A 9198-nucleotide genomic window follows, 5' to 3' on the forward strand; every position below is an offset into this window, starting at 1 on the left:
AGGAGTTTGAGCTCTTTTGCGACCACAAGAGCCTCAGGTACATATTTATGCAGAGGGACCTGAATATGAGGCAGCGACGATGGATGGAAACCTTGAAGGACTTCAAGTTCGAGACCTCCTACCATCCTGGCAAGGCTAACCTTGTGGCAGACGCGTTGAGCCGCAAGAAGACTATATCATTTGCGGCTCTGCTAATGATAGACGAGTGGAACATGGTAGAATTTGTGCGGGACTTCAAGCAGAAGATTTTGGTAGAGGAGCCATTCGTGAGTGTCACACACGTTCGTGCGCAGCCACTCATTGATGACAGGATTGTTGCGACTCAGAAAGACGATGAACTATTGGCAAAGATGAGAGAACAGGTGAGCGACAGTGAAGACTCGGAATGGAGAGTTGGTACAGATGGGGGTTTACGTTATCGTGGCCGCCTATGCGTCCTAAATCTTCATGACTTGAGAAGGGAAGTTCTCGAAGCTGCTCACAATTCGAAGATGGCGATGCATCTTGGTAGTACGAAGATGTATCGAGACATGAAGCACTCATACTAGTGGGATAACATGAAGGCCCACATAGCAAACTATGTATCTCTTTGTCTCACGTGCAAGCAGGTTAAACCAGAACACCACCGACCTCCTAGACTGCTTTAGCCCATGCCCATAGCAGAATGGAAATGGGATTTCATTTCTATGGACTTCATCTGAGGGTTACCAAAGACGAGGAAGGGGCATGACTCCATTTGGGTAATCGTGGACCGATTGACGAAATCAGCTCATTTTCTCCCTATTAGAGTCTCAAACTCAACAGATGACTTAGCCAGGCTGTACATCAAGGAGATAACACATCTGCATGGAATGCCTATGGAGAGCATGTCGGATCGAGAAACGTGATTCACATCTAACTTCTAGACTCGTATTCAGAAAGCAATGGGTGTGAAACTGAAGTTTAGTACCACGTTCTACCCACAGACGGATGGGCAGATGAAACGGGTGAATCAGGTGTTAGAAGATATGCTGCAAGCTTGTGTGCTTGATTTCAAGGACAGTTGGGATGACTGTCTTCTTTATGCTGAGTTCGCTTACAACAACAGCTTTCAGGCGAGTATTGGCATGACCCCCTACAAAGCACTGTATGGGCGTCCGTGTAGAGCACCGCATTGCTGGGCAAAGGTTGGCGAGAAGAGTTTTGATTGGCCTCGAGTTAGTGCAGGCGACCTCAGAGAAGATCGACATTATCTAGCATCGACTCCTGGCAACACAGAGCAGACAGAAGAGTTACGTCGATACGAGGCGGCGACCGTTAGAGTTTGAGATTGGGGATCACGTATTCTTGAAGGTTTCTCTAATGAAGGGAGTCCTCCGATTTGGAAAGAAAGGGAAGCTGATGCCGAGATTCATAGGCCCATTCCAGATACTAGATCGAGTGGGTGTGGTAGCATACCGCCTTACTTTGCCCACACCACTTACAGGCGTGCACAACGTATTTCATGTATCGATACTGAAGAAATACGTTCCTGACCCTTCCCACATTATCAAATGGGAGCAGGTACAGTTGAGTGAGGATGTTACTTATGTACTGCGACCGACGCATATCCTAGACAGGAAGGAACAACTGCTGTACAGTAAGGATATCCCGCTTGTGAAGGTACTGTGGACGCACCATACTGAGGAAGAGGCTACTTAGGAAACAGAAGCCGAGGTCCGCAAGAACTACCCTCAGATTCTTGAGGAGAACGAAAAGGTAATAATTTCGAGGATAAAATTTTTCTTTAAGGGGGGTAGATTGTAACGTTTCAGAAAAATCTGTACAAAAACCAGAGTACCACCTCAGGCAGAAATCACTAATGATCAAATTTTTGATCTACCCTCAGATTCTCGAGGAGTACGAAATGATATTAAATTCGAGGATGAAAATTTTCTTTAAGGGGGGTAGATTGTAACATCTCGAAAAAATTTGTACAAAGACCCGAGTACAACCTCAGGCAGAAATCACTAAGGATCAAATTCTTTAGAAATTAGATGAAAATTAATTGAGTACTAAACTGAATTGATCGACGAATTAGCTCTAATCATTTTCTATACGAATTGCAAGACCCAAAATCATTAGAATCGCTAACTCTACATTTTCTAAAAACCTAGGATCAATCTCAAAACCCAGTTGCTCTCGGGAGCATCTTGAAACTCCGTATCGGACCTGGACCGTGTGTCGAAAGTCTGATTACCGTGAAACTATACGGTTATGACCGCTTTACTGGGCTTGACAACCATCTCAAAAATCAAGTCCAGATAGTATGCAGAAACGCACAACTTGAGCTCGAAGTGAAGTGTTTGAGAAACGCGAATATCTTTAGAAAATAGACTCAAACTTAAGTGAATTGGGCCATTCACTTACAGGCTAAGTTTAAGGTTTCAGACCGTCAGATTCTGACCCAACTGCACCCTTTAATCAGGGAAATATCTCTACACATATCAGTGCATTTGTGGCCCTGATTGAGTGTCGATAGCCGTTGAATTGAAACTGGTCCTCTGTGGTCGATCTACAAACCCGATCGGACCGAAATCTTAACCTGGTATAGTTCCATTGTCAAGGAACTTTCTCTGGACCATATGTAGGAAATGGATCTCCAGATGAGATCCGTTGGCCCGAAACAGAGAACTTTTGGCTATAACCTAAGTATACCATGGCCCTGGGGCTATTGACATCAGTTCTGGGCCTATATAAGGGCCTTAACCCACCCCTCTCATTCCATAAAAAATTCCTAACCCTAGGAGAGAGAAGAGAGAAAAGAGAAGGAGAAAGTGAGGAGAAGAGAGAGTGTGAGAGATAGTTGCCGGGATTCATTCCCACCGCTCCATGTGCCAAATCATCTTACCTGTATATCTACACTATCAAATCTGAAACCATTTTTGGGTAAGAAATCTTAACCCTAATTTGTTTTAGGTATCTAAATAAGTAGATCGGTGAAATAGCTAACCTATTTCATGATATAGGTACCCGTTGTTCCGTATTTGCGAACGTAGGATTCAAACTAAGTTCGATACGAGTATATCGACGAAATGTGAGGACTATAAATGTTTATGTTATGGTTTTCAAGGCTTTCAACATTAGTTAATGATTTATTATTGACTTGATTCCTATCACATATGCTTAGATGCGATGTTTTTCTGTGTATTACACATATATATGAACTACGTTGAATATAAGGCATTCCATGTGTTTGTTGAAATGTTTGAATGAACATGAAATGATGATTTGTGCTTGCCATGATAATTTATTGAGAATACATGATTGTTGTATGTGTGACAATTCCCTTGTGAAAGGAATTGCTATAATATACATTATAACTAATTTATTACATGTATGTCGATATGTGTAGTTTAAGTGTTTGATAACATGCCTAAATGAGAAAATGCTTGATAAAATGTATTTAATGAGGGTGTTAAGATAGGATTCTCAATTACCTTATCTGTAGTTATAGTTTCCTTCATGTAACCTATCTTACCACTACGTGATTTATGGGTGAGATGCCTACGTATGAAACATGTACACTATGTGTTTGTTAAAGTGCTCGAATGAGATTTATATTTGAATTGATTGTCACATGCTGTTTTGACTATCATATATGAATGCTTATTGTGTTTAAGTATGATTGGGACTGATACATAGTCAAGGGAATCGGTAACGATTTCCGATAAGTGGCCGAACTAGTTTTGCCACGACAGATACGTCCGATGAATCTGAGTCGTACGGTGATTATTAACAGTGGTTAGGCCACGAGGAGTGCGTATGTGCTCCATGTCGATTAATTCAATGTATGCTCATACCAGGCGAGCTTGTCAAGTAACCTAATTGGCCTAATGTATGTTCACCATGTATGGATGCTACTGTTTGAATCTAAGGTACCACTTACCATTGAAAAACCCGTTTAACCTTGGTACAATGATTCGCTAAGACTCATAAGCTGGGCATGGTGGTATGGGATACTATGTTCGAGCTATCTGCCTACACCGGGGTGACGAGCCTCCCTGTAGTGTCCAGTGAGCAAACTAAACTCGTGAGTCGAATACGGTGGTATGAGACACTATATTCGAATTGTCGGCCTCCACTAAGGTGATAAGCCTTTTCTGTAGTGACCTCGAGTATAAAATAGGCCAACGACCCGGTGACGAGCTCTTGCAGTGACCTCAAGTGTGAATTAAGCCTACGATGAGGTGATAAGCCTCTTGTAGCAACCCATAGTGTAAACTCACGAACTTCCCTATCATATGTGATTAACTAGGATTGACGACCCTAGATGGATCATTATTTAGGTAAATAATATAAAGGGAGGTATCTTAGCTTTCCGAATCTATTGTATGAATGAGTCTAATTAAGAACTTAGCTAACATTATCATACACCACATTGCATGTGCATTTAGGGTGGGTGTTGAGCATAGTGGGAGTTTAGCATACGCGACCGTGAGATGATGTTGCTGAGGGAGTGCAGGCGAGGGCATACATTATTAATACATATCATCCTTGCATTAACAAGAGTACTTAGGAATGCTTGTTGTATTGCTTTATCAATACTGCTTGACTGAATTGATAACATGTTAACCTTTGCCTTATAGCTCCACTGAGTTGATCACTCACTCCCACTTTGGAATGGTGTTTTAAAACACTAACTAGACTCTGTTGTAGTTTTAGATGATGGCGAGGCTTACGAGTTGGAGCCGGCCTTCTATGACGACGAGGAGGAGTTTTCTTACCTGTAACTCTTTGGCGGGTCTATGTAGACCTGGAGTTGCGTCACCGGGGCTACAGGGATATGAATTAGATGACATTACACTTTATCATTTTGTACATTTTGGAATTATATATGTAATTATTCAGCTTGGTGACATGATCATACTCTGGGGTTCATATCCACTTATACACTTTATATATCTATCACAGTCTTTCGCTTGCATAATCTAATTGTCTCTGGAGTATGATATACTGATTTAGTGTAATCCCATTCATGTTTAATATACTAATACAGACAATATTTAATCATCATTATCTATATTGCATAAGTGATGCGTTGGAACTCGAGAGCTGAGCTTCTGCTCGATCCTCGATTTTCAGGGCGTTACTCTCTGTAACTCTTATGAGTTCGCTGAACTTCTCACAGCCTGGTGAGTTCACAAACTGCAATCCATTAGAGGGGCCCAGTGAAGCTACTGGGGCTATGAACTCGGTTAGATTTACGCATGGGGTTGGCCGCAGTAACTCTCTAGAGTTCATGGGGCGCATAAGGCGACCTTTGGGGTACTAAATCCAGGGCTGTCAATCCATCAATGAGTAGGTTAGGCCCTTCCTCATGAGTTACTAATGAAATCAAGCCAAGAATCTGTGGGGTCTTATGCATGGTTGACCTATCTATGGACAATGACCAAAGAGCGTACACTGCAACCTGCGTTCTCTTTGTTTGCAAGGTCGGACCCATTCACGGGATGACAATTTCATCCGTTCCTCGTGATGTGATCGAAAAACTATACAGATGACATGGGTGTTATACATGACTGGCCGTTGAGGACTTTTTAACCCTTTTAGGGCTTTCAGTCACTGGCTCCATCTGCTGCCCGCATAGGTATGCATATGATGGCCTTTACGGGCTTTTTAGGGCCACTGGCTTCTCACTGCTGCCCGAATGGCAATAGTGATAGGCCTTATGCATAGTTGGTCATATAAGCTTGGCTAGACTGCCTTAAATGATGATAAGCTACCATCGTTGTCGTGGTAGTAATAGGCATCTTGATTAATATATCACCATTGCTAACACTATGCTCATAATAATATATCGACTTGGTGATGATACCAATTACGATGATGACGACAATGATGGTTACTCTCTTTTAAGAAATCTCTGATATGTAATCTTTGACAATATACTTGGAATTCCTCCTTTATTCAATCACCTGAAAAGAATGTATGAAGATGACTTCACTTGTCCTTGCCCCCTTTTGATATAGAAGCATTATGCTAATAATCTTCTGGATCAAAATTATAACTATCTTCAGGGACGATACTTCTTGATGAAGCGTGCGTTGACTGGTATGCTGATACCCTGTCCATCTTGATCGACCACTCTGTATGCTCCATTTGAATATACTTTTTTTTATGATATACGACTCATCCCATTTAGGCTCAAACTTGCCCTTTATTCTGCGGGTCACCATTATTGGTCTTTTCAACATTAGTACCATGTTCCCTTTCTTGAAAGAGCGGTATTTCACTCGTTTATTAAAGTCAGCCGATATTCTTGCCGGATACAATTATAATCATTGCTAGGCTGCCAGACGCTTCTCATCGAGTAGGTCCAGTTCTTTCAACCTTATCTTTGCATTTTCATCATCTGTAATTGACTGATGCACTGCTATTCTGAGCAACGTGACCTGTGTTTCAATCAGAACGATCGCCTCTACGCCGTAAACCCATGAATACGGTGTTGTGCATGTTGCTGTTCAGTGGGTAGTCCTATACGCCCATAATGCCTCTTGCAACCTTTTGTCCCAGTCGCGCTTATTTCCAGTCACCGTCTTCTTCAATATTTTCACAATCATTTTATTAAATGCCTTTACTAATCCATTGGCTGGTGGATAGTAAGGTGTTGAAAGTGAATGCTAGATATCAAACTTTTGACATAGTTTTTCCATGCCTCTGTTCTTAAAAGGGGTACCATTATTAGTAACATTCTTCGGGATGCTGTGGCAATATATTATCACGTGTCGAATGAAATTGACCACATCTTTCTCTTTGACATTGCACAACATGATCGCTTCTGTCCACTTAGAGAAGTAGTCTATTGCTACCAGAATATATTGTTTTCCTTTGGATGAAGGCGGACTTATGGGCCCGATAACATCGAGTCCCCAAGTGGTGAAAGGCCAAGAAGCGACCGTTTGATGGAGATCTTCAGGGGGAATATGCATGACATCTCCGTGGATCTGACACTTGTGACACCTTTTTACATAATCTATTACATCTTTGAACATTGTGGGCCGGTAATACCCTATTCGATGTATCCCATGAAATAAATTTCGTCCAGCTTGATGTGCTTCACATTCCCCAGAGTGAGCTTCTTGTAACATCTGACCTGCTTCTTATTCATCAAGACAACGTAACAACAACCCATTGTCAGATTTTTTGTAGAGCACTTCACTACAAATGATGAACCTACTTGATCTCTGCCTGATTTGTTGCCTTTGTATTGGATCTTCCGGCAAGATATCATATTTGAGGTAATTTACGAACGGCTGTTGCCAATCATCCACTGTTACTTTTAAACATGATATGGGGAGTGCTTTGTTGACCTCATCGATAACTTCTAAAGAGAGCAAGAACCTCCTTTCTTCTATAGTCACTTGGAGCAGACTTCAGTTTGGAGAAGACAAGGCTGCCGCCAAACTAGCCGGAGCGTCTACCTTTGTATTTTCATATCAGGGTATATGTTTGATTTCGACATGGTAGAATCGTTCCAATAACTGCTGGGTTTTTCAACAATATAGAAAGAGTTCTTGCTTTCTTATTTCAAACTCAGTCGTTAGCTGATTTATAATTAGCTTGGAATCTCCAAAAATCTACAGTGTCTTTATCTTCATTTCTTAAGAAATTCCATTCTGATGATGAGAGCTCGATATTCAGCTTCATTGTTTGTGCAAACGGCGCCCAACGTGAAAGAATAGGGTAATAGATCACCCTGAGGAGTGATGAAAAAACTCCTACCCCCGCATCGGGAGTAATAGATCACCATCAAAATACATCTAACATTGACCTTGTGACTCAATCATCATTACCTGTTCATCAGGAAAATCATTGCTAACGGTCTCATTTTTCGTTACGAGATGCGCTGCCAAGAAATCTGCCACTGTTTGCCCCTTCACTGCTTTCGTCGGCTTATAGGTAATTGTGTATTCTGAAAGTAACAACATCTATTTGGCCAATCTTCCTGATAACATCGACCTTGTCATTAAAAACTTTATCGGATCTGCCCTTAAGATCAAAATTATATCATGAGAGAGGCAATAATGTCTCAACTTCTGTACTGCAAATATCAGCGCCCGACATTCTTTCTCAATCAGAGAGTAGTTGCATTCCGCGCCTATCAGAGTTCGACTCAGATAATAAAGAGCTGTTTCTTTTCCATCTTCATTCACTTGTGCTAATAAGGCTCCCAGCAAATTTTTAGCCATAAATATGTACAAGATAAGTGGTTTACCTTTGATAGGAGTTGTTAATACCGGAGGCTGTTTCAGCAATTCTTTTACTGAATCGAACGCGTTTTGACAGGCTTTATCCCACACGAACTTTGTTCCTTTTTTCATCAAATGAGAAAACGGCTGACATCTCCCTGCCAGATTTGAAATAAAACGGTGAATATATGCCAGTTTTCCTTGCAAGTTCTTCAATTCCTTCAATGTTTTCGGAGGCAGCATATCTTGGATGGCCTTAGCCTTCCCTAGATTAATCTCGATACTCCTATGCCTGATAACAAAGCCGAGGAATTTTCCTAACAACACTCCAAAAGTACATTTAGCTAGGTTCATCTTTAGCTGCTTCTTTCTGAGCCGATGGAAGACCGATGCCAAATGTTCGCGATGTTCCTGATGATTTCCTGACCTAACTACTAGGTCATCTACATAACATTCAACATGTTTGTGCATCATATCTTGAAAGATACTTTGCATTGCCCTTTGGTATGTCGCTCTAGCATTCTTAAGACCGAACAACATGACCTTGTAGCAATAAATCCCTAACGAGGTTTTGAATGCTGCTGCTTCTTCATCTTCAGGACCCATCCTAATTGAATTATAACTAGCATAACCATCCATGAAAAACATGACAGCATATCGCGTCACGCTGTCAATCAGCAGTTCCATTATCGGGAAGGGAAAGTTATCCTTCGGGCAAGCCTCATTCAGGTCCCTGAAATCTACACACATCCTGATTTATCCATTTTTCTTTTTTACTGGGACAATATTCGATATCCACTTGGGATATTTGACCTCTCTGATAAATTCGACTTTAATCAGCTTGTTCACTATGAAATCGGTCTTTTGTCCTTGAAAATATTTAATCGATGTACTGCCACTGAGGGTTCCAAACCCGATATTTCCGTATATGTCCAGGCAAAAATGTCTTTATTTTCTTTCAGCAGTTGGATATATTCTTCGGCTTCTT

General features: G+C 41.4%; 1 protein-coding gene across 1 annotated transcript; it reads right to left on the reverse strand.

Annotated features, from left to right (window-relative positions):
- Window positions 1-6305: 6305 nt before the first annotated feature.
- Window positions 6306-8897, reverse strand: LOC131225685 (uncharacterized). Its single transcript, XM_058221264.1, has 3 exons — window positions 8699-8897; window positions 7815-7933; window positions 6306-6413 (listed from the first exon to the last, which is right to left on the reverse strand). Exons 1-3 carry the CDS (start codon window positions 8895-8897, stop codon window positions 6306-6308), a joined length of 426 nt encoding a protein of 141 aa, XP_058077247.1.
- Window positions 8898-9198: the final 301 nt, after the last annotated feature.

This window comes from Magnolia sinica, chromosome 2, assembly GCF_029962835.1.
Source record: "Magnolia sinica isolate HGM2019 chromosome 2, MsV1, whole genome shotgun sequence".
NCBI lineage: Eukaryota > Viridiplantae > Streptophyta > Magnoliopsida > Magnoliales > Magnoliaceae > Magnolia > Magnolia sinica.

Excerpts from the sequence above, each read along its gene's own strand:
- LOC131225685 (XM_058221264.1), bottom strand. The coding sequence starts at position 8,897 with ATGGAACTGCTGATTGACAGCGTGACGCGATATGCTGTCATGTTTTTC. Across the intron at positions 7,934-8,698 it reads ATACCAAAGGGCAATGCAAA|AATACACAATTACCTATAAG; the intron begins GTATCTTTCAAG and ends TGTTACTTTCAG. Across the intron at positions 6,414-7,814 it reads ATGATTTTCCTGATGAACAG|GTCACGTTGCTCAGAATAGC; the intron begins GTAATGATGATT and ends ATTGAAACACAG.